The following is a 16,843-nucleotide window of genomic DNA, read 5'->3' on the forward strand; positions in this document are numbered from 1 at the left end:
TTGACATGACTTGACCATCTGACCAGGACCATTTATGTAAATAAAGAAGATGAAATTGTTGAAAAGAAAGTTAAATCTTACCAGAAATGAAAGTTTCAGAGAATTATTAAGAGCAATCGATGAAAAGTTATTGACGACTGATTAATTGATCAGTTGATTGATACTGAAAGAATGTCATATATCGTTGTTTGTCCTCGCCGAAATCACGCTTGTCCTTGTGAAAATTTCTGTGAAATGACCATTACATTTGGTTGTGAAAATTTCTAAAATTGTCCTTTAACAATGATGGTTGACAGGAAAAAAAGATGACAAAGTGTACATTTGAAGAAAAAAAAGAAAAGAAAAATTATTTTAATTCTTATCGTTTCATTTTAAACTCACAACATTTGTTATTTTGCACTAATTCTTTTATTTGTTTTTTTAAACAAAATTTAATTTTTTTTCCCGAGATATTGATGAAAAAAGGAATGAAATAATGGAAAAATTAATTGCAATCCATTAATTAACAATTAAATTGATTAAATTTTAATTCTTAATCAATGGCTAATAATTTTACTGGTTGGTTGGAGTTTTTTTTTTTTTCAGCAATGATATATTTAGCTTTGATTAGTATTTCTTCTTATCAAAATATTCCACTTATCACTGTTATCCAAGTTTAATAATTTACCAATATATGTGTACATCGAATTTCCAAAAAAAAAGAATGCAAATACATTTCATTCCTCTGATTCCATCCATACAAATATGATTCAAAATTTATTGTTTAAATTTTAAAGACTATACTAAGAATGACAAAATCTTGAATCTGTCATATGTCACATAGAATTTCAAATTTTGCTTGTGTAACTTTCATTTTCAAGCAGTAAACGAATGAAATATTAACTCTCCGAGTGTATTTTATTTCCTTATAGTTTGAGCTTCTAATAAACCCCACTGATGAATAATGATTATAAATTAACTCATCCCACGTCTAATCTTATCCATTTCAAGAAATATAACTTTAACTTCCCGTATAGTTCATTTCATATCTCTCAATAATTACAATTTCAGCTAATCAACTTCGTATGGGACGCATCAGTTGCAAAATGTTCCTATATTTGTAGACCGTCCTTCTGTGAAATATTGATTGTTTCTGAGTGGAGAGTGTATGGTGAAATAGGAGAATTAGGTGGTTGAAGAGTGATTTTCTGGAAATGGTAGGATTGGTTACGATGGAGATTGGTTGTTTTGGGTGGCGAGTCAGGTTAACCTGGTGCACTTTCGGGTAGTTGTGGGCAGGTAGCTGTCCAGTTCCGGAATGACAAGTTTGTGTTCCACGTCTAATTCCGTAACATGTGCTTCGACATCCCTAAATTCGATTAATTTGGTGGATACGTGGGGAAATGGTACACTGATGGTGACAATGAATTCGCAGTGGGTAATTAAAAAATTGAAATGTTGAAAATTTCTTGCCTTACGGGAATTTCATTCTGATTAGCATTTTTAGTGGACACTGGAACATTGGCATTTTTGATTTGACTTACTAGGCTCTGTATGCACGTGGTTCAAGCATATCAAGTATCTAATGTTGTTAATTTCTGACATTCGCGCTTTATTTTGTGTATTTACTGTTTGAAGATCTCTAAACATATGAAGTGGAAATTTTTTGCTGTTTTTGAGTAATTACTTGATGTAAGAATGAACGTTTCTGGGGTTTCTATGGTGATGATGAAGAATTGAGGGCATAAACATTGATATCAATGGAACTGTGTTTCTCTTTAAGGCTTTTTTTCTTTCAACAATGGTTTTGGTAGATGGAAAAAGGGTAAAAATTGTGAAGAAACACAGGCGTCGGTTCACGAGGCACGAATCCGATCGTTACCATCGTTTGCGTCCAAACTGGCGAAAACCAAAGGTTTGCTTTTACCATGGCAGTTTTCTCACGAGAAAAAAAAAACTGCTGTTTATCTTTTTGCAAGATTAGTGTTAGATTATGTGCAACACCTAAGTATTCATTGATTTAATTCTCTCCCTGATAAGGTTAAAATTTGCCATATTTCATGGTATTAGGCAGAAAGGTGATGAAGAAGAAAAGGATGGGCTTTTCCTTTTTTGATGAATTTATTCAAAGGTTGCTAATCATTGTTACATTCCATTAAATTTTACAGAAGTTAAAAAACCAATAATAATTATATTCTGACAATTGATAAGAGAGTCAACAGGGTGCTTGAATCGAAAGCCCTAGTTTGACTTATCCAATATATATACACTCTGTTAATATGTGAGGAATTTACTATTAAAAAGATTGTTCTGTTACGGATTTACAGTTATAAGGGAAGATTATTTTTAAATTTTTTTTCTTTTTCTTGAAAGCTAGAAAATGTTTTTTTAAGGGTATTGATAATCGTGTCAGAAGGAGGTTCAAGGGACAGCGTCGCATGCCGAAAATTGGTTATGGTAATGCTAAAGCGACACGGCATATGCTGCCAAACGGATTTAGAAAAGTATTGATACATAATGTTAAGGTTGGTTTGCTTTACAATGTGCTATAATTTTTTGGTTTTCCTGGAAGTACGAATGTTGTCTATGGCAGTAGTAATCCTGGAGCATATGTCATTATAAGGTTTGCATAAGTTGGTTGGAAATTGTGAAATTTTTCAGTTAAATCTCGTGCCAAGGCTTATATCACTACTAACACTGTTAACATTAGTGACAGGGTTGGTGGATTTTTAGGATTTGGATATGTTGTTGATGCAAAATAAGAGATTCGCTGGTGAGGTGGCGCATGGCGTATCATCAAAGAAACGAAAAAGTATTGTGGAACGGGCACAACAACTTAATATCAAATTAACTAATGGACATGCAAAAATCAGATCTGAAGAAAATGAATAAATTGAACTCATTGGGGTTGGGTGATGGCGAAGGTTATTAGAAGTCCTTCCCTGAATATTTTGTTTTGTATGTCACTTTTGGATTTAAGTAAAGTACTGTTGCTTCTTTGTTTCATATTACGTGATGATGAGATGGAAATTATACAATAAGAGTTCTTTATTTATGTCATCATTCTACTTGTTATAGTAGGTAGAACATGGAATTTTGAAGCAGACTGAACTAGCTTCATTACAACATTTTTCGATCCAGTGATAGTTATTTATGAAACAGTTATAACGGGATGTATGCACAAGAAAATGGATATCACGTAATAGGATATCCCCAGAGCGGGAAAAAATGTTACAACCGAAAATAACAGACTGATATACTGGATAAGAAACCGGTTACACCACTCCCTATTATTTCTCCCGTACATCTTTCTGGTCGGTAGGATGAAGAATTCATATATGTTTATAGTGTCCTTTGTAACTTGACAAAGTTGTAAGCAAAACTTTCAATTGGACTGATTTACTAGCTCGTCACGGTCAATGCCACTAGTCAATGAAACGCCCACAGGGAATATATTTCGGACACCTCTGAGTTGGGAGGAATGTGACACTTTCACTATTTGATCAACAGCAATTTGAGTACTGTTATTTTCTGTGTGGTCTGACCTCTCGATACTGTTACCTATTCTAGTGTAGTTAAATTACATTACAGGGAAAGTGTACAATAAATTCAAGCTTTAAGCGGCTTGAAGGAAACAAAGAACGTTCAACAAAATTTACACTGGGAATCTCTAGTTTGCTAAACAAAGTAGGGGATCATTGTGGTAGTTTACGTGAACATTGGCGAACCTTCATACTTCTTGACTTGGCAACAACGTCCTGAGTGGAATGTCTTGTATCTTTTTGCTTCTAAAACTATGAACATTGTCTCTCAAATTATGTCAAACTCTACAGTAAAACATAGAAAATCCATGGCTGAATTACTCAAGAAAATCAAATTTGAATGATGAAACCTCGATATGTCCATTTGCACTAACAAGGCCTGCAGATTTCGTGTATGACGTGATCTTAGTCTGATTCAGCACCTGAGATAAGGATTTGCGGTGATGCATAAGAGAATTTTTACAAAGTGAATCATCTACTCTGCTGTACGACTGACTGTTCCCATCCAGACCTGCAATTGTTCGTAGTGCAATATAGCTAGCTATTTGAAAGACAATGCATTAAAATGCTGGGAAAGAAAGCGACCATTTAGAAGTGATCGAATGCAAATGCTATATCCAAAAGAAATCATGCACAAATGTGCCAACATGCGATAACATCTTACTGAGATGTTGAAAAACTAAAATCATAAAATAAAAATTTGAATACTTACTTCCCTTTTCAATAACTTTTGAAGCAGCTTTCAACAATGAATTTGTTCCCTTTATTGAAGAGCTTTCACCATGTAATTTAGCTTCCTGGAAACAGGAAAACTGACTTAGAATACGATAGAAAAGATAAATTTCGCAATAAATGTTTTTGAGATGCAAAAAATGAGGTTGCCAGTACACTAATCAAGTTAAAAAGTAGATCAGTAAATGATTACCCCTTCTTTTATCTTCCATTTCGATATCTCCCGACGTCTCTTACACAACTCATCCTCATTGACTTCAATATTTTCTGTGTCAATAGTTACTTCTTCAATTTCTTTATCTGCATCCTCACTTTTTTCTAGACGTAATTTGAAGCGGAAAGTGCGGTCTGTTTCATCCGCGAGTTCGCCATCAACAAGAAGTTGATCTTTCCAGTACAATAATTTCCTATCCTCCTCATCCTAAAAAACACCTTGATTTCCATATTGATACAATCAATTTAAAGTGAACGCCTGATAGAATTTATAAAAAGCAGAAAATCGTTAAAAAACTAACTTCATTGCAAAACTATTCCAAAAACACGACGACAGCATGAAACAGAAACTTACTTGCTGCTGTTTTAACCACTGTTTATTAAGCTGTTCTCTGATAGTTTCATCGTCTGGAAGTTCATCATTATCTCCTTCCTCTGCCTCATAAACATTTAGCTGATCTTCATCATCATTTTCATCACTTCCCACGTCATCTCCTGATAATGAAGCCTCTTCCTCGATGTATTCGGATCTGAATGGATTGTCTATTCACTTCATTCTATCTAGTTTTCATATACAAGAAAAAAAGAATCAAAACACTATAAACACTGAAATTATAAACCTCTTCTTCCGTCCTTGTGCAATCTGCAATTTATGAAATACTTCCAGTTCATCATCGCTGGAATCTGTTCCCTCCATCCTTTCAATTCGCTGATCCTAAAAATGTTTCATTTTTATATTCGTAAATCAACTCATAAAGTGAAAATTTTCGGTCAGCCAGTCCTTAAAGTGATGGTTTTTAATCACTACTTTTATATGAATGCTGCAGTAACATTGACACTCGTACAAGTTTAACGATTAAAAGTATCATACATCTTTTGCAGAGGTCTAAAATGTGTCCACTTTAATCATATGGCCAAGCTACCTACATAATGATGTTGCTTCATTAGTAAAACCCAAAATCCAGAGAAAACAGATTTAACCACCTCATCCATTGTTTTATCAATCGGCCAAGTAACACCTCTCTTATGACCATTACTTTTGTCAGCAAATAGAAAATTGTCCTTGTCATTAACTTCGAAGTTATCATTTTCGTTTAGTACAGCATTAATACCATCACAACTATGTTCCTTCTTGTGATCTGAGGTACAGCAAGCTTCAGTACGTTCTCCATTTGCAGCTTGAAGATCCTGAACATTTTTTACTGACTTCAGAGCACTTCCACCACATTTGCCTTCTTCATCTTCATCGCTCTCATCTGATGAGAACACCAAGCGACGTTTTCTAGGCTTCCTATTTTGTCTTACTAATTCTCCTTCATCTTCGTCATCCCTGTCGTCACCACCACCATTACCATCTATCGAAATCCTAAGTTAGGTTGAATTTATAAAACAGTGTTATAAAGCAGACCATAATAAATCATCTGAATTCAAATCAAATCGTAAATAACACTTTTCAACGAACTTATTATACTCTTCAGGACTGTTGTCTTCAGGATAGTCGAAAATACCAGAGCAATTTGCAGCAATATCACTTAGTAGTTCATCGACAAGACTTGGTGAACTTCTGTTTCCTTCTTCCGAATCTATTATTTGAATTAGTTTTATATTTATTTTTGCAAAATAAAAAAAAATGAACTGTTTCAGAACTAATCTTTATTCGTGAAATTTTACAATTCCATGTCTCAAGGATCGTAAATTATTGCTGTAGTTGAGAAAATCATAAACAGATATTGAGTTACAAAACAAATTCATGAAGTATTGCACTACTAGTACAGATCAATGTACCAACCTGTTGTTTCACCCGATAGATTAGACGAATCCGTTTCGTTGTCTGATAAATAACTAAAATTATATAGTTTCAATTTAAAACTGTAAACACCTTTTATAGTTTTCTGCAAATGATTCAAAGATTATCACACTAATACTGTGGTCCTAACTTTTTACTGTGATTCGATCTTGCAAAAATATGCACACTGAAATGTGGAAGGAATCTACTAAAAATTTGTGCAACATATCATAAAGTGATAACTGAGGTAGCTGTCAAAGGATTTCTTTCTTCAATTTTGAGAACATTTATCAATTTGTCGACTTGATAACGCAGAAGAATTAGAAATCTCAAAAATAACACAGACAGCATGTTTTTTTCAAAAACATTTTAATGTCATCATGGATTGTGACGAACCTCGCATGATTTTTAAGTTTCGTTAGATTTTTGTAAGTTTTCATTCCGGACTGTAACCAATCCTTTCGCCAGTCTTCATCGGATGTGTTTCCCTAAAAGTTGATGAGAAAAATTGAGTTTCCAAAATCTGAATGACTATACTTTACAAAATTCAAGATATTTCAATAATACCAGACTTATCAAGCTAAAAAAGAAAGACATACAAAAGCCTTTGCGAAAATTTATTATCACTGTCTCCACTTACATTCCTGTTTCTGTCCTTACTTAATTCGATGTTATCATTTTCTTTTGCAACTTCTTCCTCAACTTTATTATATTTATCTTCGATATTTGTTTTCTCTCCATTTATTTCTCTCCATGTATCACTGACTGTCTCATTATCATCATTATATGATTCAGCTGCTTCGTGTTCTATTAAATCACACTTGAGCTTTTCAACCTTCTCCTTCACTACTTCCTTATTCTCTTGCGATTGCTCGCTAAAATTCCATTCCGACGCTTTCCTTTCTTCATTAGTACGTTTGCATGCACCCTAAACAAAAGCAAGCAAGGATTAAAAAATTATTTAAATGATAGCCATCATCAACTACTATCGCGCAACCCACATTTATCTATCTCAGTAGCTTAAATCCTTGAAAAATTGATGTAGCAACAAAATGAAATTAAAAATATAGAATAACATATCACCGATCTGTCCAACACAATGCCGTTATCAGCATTATACAATGCCCTACGCTTCTGTTGGCCACGTCGTCGTAATTCTACCAACTGCTTCATCAAAAACTTTTGTACATCTGCATGTGTAGTACCTATAGCACAAAATGACGTAAAATTTCCGAAAAGTAACATTAAAACATGGATCACTGATTTTTCTTTGTTGTTAATAAAAATTAAGAAATATATTTCTCTGTAAAATTAGTAAAAAGCTTACCTAGTGATAAATAGTTTCCACATTTTCCACTCCTAAAAGAAAAAACAGTTATTAAAAAATCGGAATTTTGGACAAGTGATGGTTGTGAACTAAAAAAAACATACCAATCAATAAAGTGGGTTTTGCTTTTTGGATTTATTCTTTGTATAAACCACTCATCGTCCGAATTCGATTTTTCCTGAACACACACCAGTTAATTCTTAAATCTGTTTTCTAATAATGAGACCTAATCACTGATAGAAGTCCCCAATCTCTCCCAATGAGTTTTATTATGTTCTTTTTATCGATTAGTTTCAGTATTTTCCTTCACACTATATTAAAGCATTTTAGAAATTAATAGTCAATGGGGTATCCAGGTAATGCGTCACTGTTTTTATTTTTTGCGCTTATAGTAGTCTTTCCATAAACAGAACTGAAGGAAGCACTCGACAAAACTGCCCACTGAATATATCACTATAAAGTATATTTATCTTTTTATTCCAAATTAAACTTAAAATCAGAACTAACTTCAGCAGTGGCCAAATCAATTGAATCGTTATGTGTGATTTTCGGCTGACATTTAATACCTTCAGAAAATAAGTTTTTCAGAAGTCGCTGTCGTACAGTTGGAACCGGTTCCGCTCTATGTGAAAGTAATTTTGGACTTGATGAATTTTCATTATTCGATAACGATGGTGTATTTTCCTTTGATCCACTGCTGTTCGATGACGACAATTCGTCTGGATAACAGCGACTGAACAGTGAGCCACTGTTACTGTTACTGTTACTATCAGTATCTGATGGTGTTTTCGGCAACGTCAAATGACCATCGTCCGACATCAGCAATATATCAGGTACACCTCAAAAGAGTGACATATAATAGCTATTGTTTCTATTTACTGATAAATAGAAATTAATTAATTAAATAAACAAATTAAACAAATAAAACTTCACGTCATTTCACACTTTTTTTTATTATAATAGTCTATAGACTGTGTTGGTGAATGATGCCATTAAATTATAACTATCAGGTTTATCAAAATTATCACATCTTTAATCACATCATATACTACAAGTGAGAACACGCGAAATACGTGAAATACGAGACCCCTGGCCACACGCACCAAAATCACCCACCAACCTCTATTCGTTCGCTCTAGTTGGCGGGAAATTTTTGAAAAGCCCTCCTTGGCATCTAATATGCAAATTTTCCTCCCAGGACCAAAAAGAGAATTCCTTGAGAGCAAAACTTTCCAGAGAATATTTAGTTGTAATAGTTGAATCTAAACCCGAAGTGCTATCGTAATCCAAATGAGATGATTAAACATTCTTATAACAAGCAGAAACTGCTCCCCTGTACTACGGTATAACTCCTTCGTTGCATACATTTGGTATTGGCTTGGTTGTTGTTTGCATCTGTTGCTGAGTGGTTGTGGTTGTGTGTTACGCAAGCAGAAGCATCTATTCATCATGGTAAGTCATTGATTCCGGTTTGCTGGATCCGTTTTTTAGTTCCTATATATATATTTTTTTTATAAATTCCTCTTAACATTTTCAATATTTCATTTCATCTTTTTTTTCACATCGAATTCTCCATTTCCATATTCTTCTAATGCTGGCTTTTCAGAATGCATTGTTTTTCGTAGCATTTTTTTTTTCAGTCTGAATCCTTCTTTTTCTGCATTTTCGTTTTTTAATAAGTTTGTTTTAAATCTATTTTGTCTTTCTTATCATAATGTTTGGTATATTATTAGGCTTTTTCTTTGGTTTCCTGCGTTTTCTATTATCGGACATCCCTGGATCCAAACTTTAGCTCCTACCTCTTCCTTTTTCCTGTTTTTTCCAGCATTTTTTTAAAATTTCGAAGTATGGGTGGCAATTTGAGGAATTTTTAATCTCTAATGATTTGGTAGAAGGTGAATTCCGGTCTTATCTTCATCACAAGCATCTCCTTTAATCCTCTTTATTTCAAGTTTGGGGAAAAAATGTTTTGGTAAGAACTGAATAAAGTTTGGAATGGGATCTAAGGTATAAAAATGTAGAATTCGCAAAATTCTGTTGAGTAATTACTGAAATTATTTTGAAATTTTAGTGTTGAAGGTTTATATATAAGAAGCACTAAGGCCATCGTTAAGGCTGTGTTGTTATATATAAATCATCATTACTGCACAACATGTATATGCGCATACCTCACGTTCTCCAGAGATGGGGTTACGTCCTGTTTTCTATACAACAAACCTCACGAAAGCGGTCAAATTTATCAGCGAAATCACGTCAAAAGAATTTCATTCAGTTGTCCTTGACTATAATAATTCCTTGTCGGAGATATTACGTGAAAAAATTGTCCGAAAGTCAAGCAGTAGTGATGGGATTTCTTGTTACAGTAAACTAATCACGATTGAGTTGTTAAACATCACTTTGAGAAATTAGGCTAAATTGTTTAATTTCAAGTAAAAACTGATTTTTATGATGATTCAGGTGAATTTTACGATCGAAGAAATCCGTGGCATAATGGACCACAAAAAAAATATTCGTAATATGTCCGTTATTGCTCACGTCGACCATGGTTTGTTATTTTTTATGTTGGCCGTGGCCATCTTGTACACGCTAGTTATATTAAAGCGTTATTTTTCAAGAAAGCATCAAGTGGTTTGAAAATTTGGATCGGGAAATCTTTATATTGACTTTAAAATAATTCAAAATAATTCAGGAAATAATCAAAAGATAACATCATTCTGAACGAATTTGCTATTCAGTTTGAAAAAAAAAAAGTGGAAAGATATTTTGCTGTCACATATAATCTGTTGCACTTATAAACTGTTTTCCTGTAATTTGATAACAGTTGCGAAGTGAGATTATTTAGATAAATTATAAGTAAATTTTGATATAACAACCGAAGCATTATTTTAAAGGTAAATCAACGTTAACCGATTCTTTGGTGTCGAAAGCGGGTATTATAGCTGGAGCAAAAGCGGGCGAAACACGTTTTACTGACACACGTAAGGATGAGCAAGAACGCTGCATTACGATTAAGTCAACGTAAGTTTTACTTAATTTTTTTTTCGATAAGTTTATTGGGTCGTTGTTGACTTCTATTACTTTTTAATTTGATTCTTAATTGAAAGCAAAATGTGTCAATTATTCTACAGTGTTACTTTAATTTGGATAGATAATGTGACTGTAAGAATGTTTCAGTGCAATTTCTCTTTTCTTCGAGTTAGAGGCAAAAGATCTTGCTTTCATCAAAGGCGAAAGTCAAGTAGAAGTCAATACCATCAATGGCGAGCAAAAGAAGCTTCCAGGTTTTTTGATCAACCTGATCGATTCACCAGGCCACGTTGACTTTTCTAGTGAAGTAAATTGTTTACTTCAATCTGCCAATTTTGCATTCATGCTTAGGAAGTATTCTTTCAGCCTACATTTTTGCGTTGATGCGTAATATTTTTGGTTCTCTCAAGAGTGAGTGTAACTTATGAACAGCATGATTAAGATTTGAAGTTTTTTTGCTTTAATCGTTCCTATCTTTGTCATTTCAGGTAACTGCTGCATTGCGTGTTACCGATGGAGCCTTGGTTGTTGTCGATTGCGTTTCCGGTAAGTTAACAAGTGTGGAAATTCTTTTAAATAATTGGCCGAAGTGCGTTTATTTGCTTGGTTATATAATTCCTAATATTACCAAGTGTTTTATGAGAAACGCTAAATAAAAACATGATTTGGTTTCTGGTAACACATTTGAGTTCTCAGATTTTTCTGTCATGAAACATCTATCAAAACTTGGATGGTTTAGGTACTTTATGCAAATTTCGTTTACACAAATAACTTTGCTTTATGCTTAGAGAAATTCAGTTTATTTATCTGGCTTTTTGAAGTGACATTTTCGCTATAAGTTTTAGAAGTATGAGTGCATTTTGTCAAATGGTATTGCTATTTTCATCTTAAAATTAATATTAGTGCTAAAGTCGCCAAAATATACTTTTATATCAAAAGGTTGTCTAATTGATGACGATATTCTGGAAAAATAAAGTTACATTGATTCAGGTGTCTGTGTGCAAACTGAGACAGTCTTACGGCAGGCTATAGCTGAACGTATCAAGCCCGTTCTGTTTATGAACAAGATGGACCGTGCTTTGCTGGAATTGCAGCTTGGTGCTGAGGAGCTCTACCAAACGTTTCAGCGCATCGTGGAAAATATTAATGTTATTATTGCTACATATGGTGATGATGATGGACCAATGGGGCCAATCATGGTTGATCCAGCTGTTGGTAACGTTGGTTTTGGTTCAGGTTTACATGGTTGGGCTTTCACATTAAAGCAGTTCGCTGAATTCTATGCGGAGAAATTTGGAGTTCAGGTACGTAAGATTTTATTGTTTAAACTGAGTTAATTTATGTAAGATATCTAATAATTGAATGTGACTCATTAGAAAAAAAAGTTTGCCAGATGTAGGTGTTTATAATTGAAGTTTTAGGTGGAAAAACTTATGCGTAACCTTTGGGGTGATCGTTTCTTTAACATGAAGACCAAAAAGTGGACATCAACACAAGATGCTGATAGTAAACGTGGTTTTGTCCAGTTCGTACTTGATCCGATCTTCAAAGTGTTTGATGCTGTAATGAACGTCAAAAAGGAAGAAACAGCAAAACTAATTGAAAAACTTGATATCAAGCTTTCTAATGATGAGAGGAATCTAGAAGGGAAGCCGCTGATGAAGGTTATTGTTAAATTCGGAATTTAAATTACAATTTAAGCATCGTTGATGTGTAGCCAGTCTTGACCACGTAGAGCACAGTTATTGTTAGGATTACGGACCAACTTGTCTTTAAATAACTTGTCGTTAGGGTTGATTATGCGCAAGTCTAAGATGGTTATTTAGTGATAACTTTGAAGCAAATTGATTGCTTGTTTTGCAGGTTATGATGCGTAAATGGTTGCCAGCTGGTGATACAATGCTTCAAATGATTTGCATGCATTTACCATCACCTGTTACTGCCCAAAAATATCGAATGGAAATGTTGTACGAGGGACCACATGACGACGAAGCTGCTATTGCGATAAGGAATTGTGACCCTAATGGTCCATTGATGATGTACGTTTCAAAGATGGTACCGACATCGGACAAAGGACGTTTTTATGCTTTCGGACGTGTATTTTCTGGAAAGGTAAATCAGAGGATATCACAAAGTCGATGATGATATAAGAATCATTTTTTTAGGGTTTTTGGAATTCATTATATTTCAAAAAATTTCTCATCTTTTTTCCAGAATGTGCAAGATAACTGGAATACTTTTCGTACTTCAGGTTGCAACTGGAATGAAAGCAAGAATCCAGGGACCAAATTTTGTACCCGGAAAGAAGGAAGATTTATACGAGAAAACAATTCAGCGTACAATTCTGATGATGGGTCGTTATGTGGAACCAATCGAAGATATTCCATCTGGTAATATAGCCGGTCTTGTAGGCGTTGACCAGTATCTTGTCAAAGGTGGTACAATAACAACATATAAAGATGCCCATAATCTACGTGTTATGAAATTTTCGGTATCACCGGTTGTACGTGTTGCTGTGGAACCAAAAAATGCTGGCGATTTACCGAAACTGGTAATTATTGTGTTAGATTTCTGAAATTATCCGCATAGTTTTTTTTTTTTTTTTTTTTTTTTCGAAATTGGATGCAAGTCATCTTCTTTGATTCATGGAAATAATTTTGCAAATTTCTTTTCTGATGACTTTTTTTCAGTATTTTCAAATTGCAGGTCGAAGGTCTGAAACGTTTAGCGAAATCTGATCCTATGGTTCAATGCATATTCGAGGAATCAGGAGAGCATATCATTGCTGGTGCTGGAGAACTCCATTTGGAAATTTGCTTGAAAGATTTAGAAGAGGATCACGCCTGTATCCCAATTAAAAAGTCTGATCCAGTTGTTTCATATCGTGAGACTGTGACCGAAGAATCAGACCAATTGTGCCTTTCAAAATCGCCTAACAAACATAATCGTCTGTTCGCCAGGGCTCTGCCAATGCCTGATGGACTCGCGGATGATATCGACAAGGGTGAAATTAATGCCCGTGATGAAATGAAGGTAAAATATGTTTTGGCTTGTAAATGTTCTGAGGTATATAATTCAAATAAAAAACATAATGATTTCAGACCTTTGTGTTTTGACATTTTGTACTTTAATTAACTTGATGTTCAGTCTTTTCAACAGTACTAATTTTTATATTTTTTAGTCCCGAGCTAAAATTTTGGCTGAGAAGTATGATTATGACGTCACTGAAGCAAGGAAAATTTGGTGTTTCGGCCCTGATGGTACCGGTGCAAATATTTTGGTTGATGTTACGAAAGGTGTGCAATACCTGAATGAAATTAAGGATTCAGTTGTTGCTGGGTTCCAATGGGCTACAAAAGAGGGTGTCCTTTGTGACGAGAATATGCGAGGTTAGTATTTATATAGTCGTCCATTTTGTCATTTGCAAATATGAAGTTTCCGAAATATTTTAATTTCTTTGGGAATTTTCGATGATTGTGTACATTTTAGGTGTTCGCATCAATATACATGATGTAACGCTTCATGCAGATGCAATTCACAGGGGTGGTGGCCAGATAATTCCAACAGCTCGTCGTGTTTTTTATGCATCTGTATTAACCGCTCAGCCACGTTTGCTGGAGCCTGTTTATCTTGTAGAAATTCAGTGTCCAGAAAATGCTGTAGGAGGTTGCTTGTTTTTCTATTCTTTTTTTTTTTTGTTTTGTTTTGTTTTGCATTACTCTCATATCATTACGAATGTACTTTATATTTCCTTACTCCATGATACGAGAAAGACCTTTAATGTTTTTTTTCTTTTTTTTAGTGACATTGTTAAAATTCTGACAACTTTAGGTATTTATGGAGTTTTGAATCGGCGTCGTGGACATGTATTTGAAGAATCACAAGTAGCTGGTACCCCAATGTTCGTTGTTAAGGCGTATTTACCTGTCAATGAGTCTTTCGGTTCGTTCAATATCTATTTATTTTTAAGTTTTAGTAATTAATGTCGAGATTAGTTAATCGGATGGTAAAGAAGACGCAGGTGGCCTTGAATTGGATTTTTGGTAAAGTTACTTTGAGTAACGGTAGCAAAACGATTAGTACCTGTCTGGTCGTAAGTCTAGAAATTCGGTTGTTTCATGTGAGGTTGAATAAAGCACAAGATTTCAGGCTTTACGGCTGATCTTCGTTCTAATACGGGCGGCCAAGCATTCCCGCAATGTGTTTTTGATCACTGGCAGGTACTGCAGGGTAATCCATTGGAGCCGAACACAAAGCCGGCTCAAATTGTAGCCGAAATTCGTAAGCGTAAGGGTTTGAAAGAACAAATACCTGGCTTGGATAATTTCTTGGATAAAATGTAATTCACTATTTAAAAATAAGTATGATTTTTTTTTCTTTTTTCTTTTTTCTTTGTTCCTGTGTTCCTTTGTCGCTTTTCAACAATTACTGTTATGAAACCAGATTTGTTTTGATTTGATGTTGCAGAATGTTAGTCTTTTTTTGCTGCGTCATTGTTGTACCCTGAAGTTGCTCATCCTTCAGTTTTATATTTTCTTTTTTTCTTCTTTTTTGGTGGATTTCGGATTTGAAAGTAGAACAAATAAAACTTGTGGAATTTTTCTAAACTTAACTGTCTTTATTCTGATTGCTTTGTATTCCCGAAATATAGTGGAAATCATTCTTCAGCTTCAGTTTCATTAGGCATTTTTATTTTTTATATTTTAGTTGAAGTACATAAATTTAAAAGCCAATGTGTTTTACATGAATTTCAGGAAATTTTATAATTCAGTTTTTTGGGGGATTACTTTTTTAGCATATTGACTGTTACTGACGACATCTTTGTGGGGGCTACTTTAATGCGGTTTGTTTTTCTTTTGTTTCTGTTATGCTGCTTTTGTTGAATAAAGAAAAGGCCTATGGTATTTTTTTTTCTTTTTGTTAGATCTTGCTGTTGTTGTTTACAGAATGATTGGAGAAAATTATTACATAGGTATTTGGAAATACACTGGAAACATTCAAAAAAGAGTGAAAGAATTTTCTGGCGTTTTTTTTTCAAAATGCTGATGTTTTTATAGTTTTTTCCATATGCATCATGTCTGTGACAAGTGATGCATTATAAATTCGATACCGCTATGCAACCGTGGTCCTATTGAAAGCTTGCGTCTTATTTGTTCCTTATGCAACGAATAATAAGATGTAACTATCAGCAAATCTGTTTTTGATTGTTCTCTTACTGAAATTTAGAATTTCTAATTTACAACAATTTGCGAATTTTTAATAATTTGCGATTATTAATAAATATGTACGTTTCAAGGATTATTCAGCCGTACTGAATCAGACATGAATTATAAGGTGCTAACTGTGCAAGATAAGAGAGATCTGTCAACATAGCACACATTCATATATAAAATAAATGAATATTTTATTATGTGACACATTTTAGCAAATTAATATTATGATAATACGGAAGTCGTGACGTGTTCACCAATTATGACAATTTCGAGATTAATGTGGTGGCATTAGTTGTATTCAATACGAAGTAAACATGTTAGTGTAGAATGGGATGGAAATTAAGCGAGATGCTATTAATGTAAATGACGAATCAGTCTTAATTAATTATAATAAATATCAATTTGAAAATTGTACGAAAAGATGACGGAAATACTTTTAATTAAATTTCTCATATCAATTCATTTCTAAGACTTTTGCACAAGTATCAGAAGCTTACTTAAGATTATTTGTATGAGTAATTTATACGTAATTTTTCACGATAGATACAGCTATCCGCATATATACTCTATTTCAAATAATAATTTGCGAATTTATATGGTATTATATTCACTAATTCATATATTTTATTATTTTTACATATTTCATTTCATTGAATGCTATTTACGAATGCATTGTTTTCAGATACACTTATAAATGTATTATTTTCCACACGTATTTCATTATATTCATTTATTATTTCATACGTTTTCATACGTGCTTATATGCCTCTCGTCTATATCCTTTATTTTTACGTAATTTGATTACTTTCCGTGCGGTTTACGTATAAATATATTTATAACGTATTGCATAATACATCATATTACACTTTCATTTCAGTTTTTTTTCTCCTGTATGTTTGGCAAGTAATGCTCAGTGATCGATGGATAGTACTATCTGTAAGCGTTACGCATATTTTTTAATTTCAAAAATTATCAGAATTATTCCCTTCTGAATGTCACATTCATATTTCACAGTCATAATATT

The 16,843-nt window shown here is 33.7% G+C and overlaps 3 protein-coding genes across 5 annotated transcripts; 2 read left to right on the top strand and 1 right to left on the bottom strand.

Annotated features, from left to right (window-relative positions):
• Positions 1 to 1,297: 1,297 nt before the first annotated feature.
• Bma-rpl-32 (60S ribosomal protein L32 (RP49), putative) lies at positions 1,298 to 2,871 on the top strand (the record flags this gene model as incomplete). 2 transcript variants are annotated; one of them, XM_001897112.2, is made up of 4 exons in its annotated part: positions 1,298 to 1,417; positions 1,763 to 1,894; positions 2,373 to 2,504; positions 2,713 to 2,871. In XM_001897112.2, the coding sequence occupies 4 exons, from the start codon at positions 1,298 to 1,300 to the stop codon at positions 2,869 to 2,871; spliced, it is 543 nt and encodes a 180-aa protein (XP_001897147.1). The 2 variants fall into 2 exon arrangements, with proteins under 2 accessions (XP_001897147.1, XP_042938676.1); XM_043082742.1 differs by lacking the exon at positions 1,298 to 1,417 and having other exon boundaries at positions 1,781 to 1,894.
• Positions 2,872 to 3,674: 803 nt separating this feature from the next.
• On the bottom strand, positions 3,675 to 8,398 carry Bma-clsp-1 (uncharacterized protein; the record flags this gene model as incomplete). Of its 2 annotated transcripts, none has more annotated exons than XM_043082744.1 (15): positions 3,675 to 3,767; positions 3,872 to 4,032; positions 4,234 to 4,318; positions 4,447 to 4,674; positions 4,822 to 4,996; positions 5,087 to 5,181; positions 5,451 to 5,832; positions 5,929 to 6,049; positions 6,256 to 6,308; positions 6,649 to 6,740; positions 7,088 to 7,180; positions 7,336 to 7,457; positions 7,580 to 7,611; positions 7,684 to 7,757; positions 8,087 to 8,398. In XM_043082744.1, the coding sequence occupies 15 exons, from the start codon at positions 8,396 to 8,398 to the stop codon at positions 3,675 to 3,677; spliced, it is 2,118 nt and encodes a 705-aa protein (XP_042938678.1). The 2 variants fall into 2 exon arrangements, with proteins under 2 accessions (XP_042938678.1, XP_042938677.1); XM_043082743.1 differs by having other exon boundaries at positions 6,893 to 7,180.
• Positions 8,399 to 9,028: 630 nt separating this feature from the next.
• Positions 9,029 to 14,949, top strand: Bma-eef-2 (translation elongation factor aEF-2, putative; the record flags this gene model as incomplete). The annotated part of the gene is made up of 14 exons (XM_001897109.2): positions 9,029 to 9,031; positions 10,037 to 10,124; positions 10,471 to 10,597; positions 10,754 to 10,913; positions 11,095 to 11,152; positions 11,597 to 11,910; positions 12,028 to 12,270; positions 12,470 to 12,718; positions 12,858 to 13,157; positions 13,313 to 13,639; positions 13,788 to 13,995; positions 14,096 to 14,272; positions 14,438 to 14,548; positions 14,756 to 14,949. 14 exons carry the CDS (start codon positions 9,029 to 9,031, stop codon positions 14,947 to 14,949), a joined length of 2,559 nt encoding a protein of 852 aa, XP_001897144.2.
• Between the last annotated feature and the right edge of the window lie 1,894 nt (positions 14,950 to 16,843).

This window comes from Brugia malayi (genome assembly GCF_000002995.4).
Source record: "Brugia malayi strain FR3 genome assembly, contig: Bm_008, whole genome shotgun sequence".
Taxonomy (NCBI): Eukaryota; Metazoa; Nematoda; class Chromadorea; order Rhabditida; family Onchocercidae; genus Brugia; species Brugia malayi.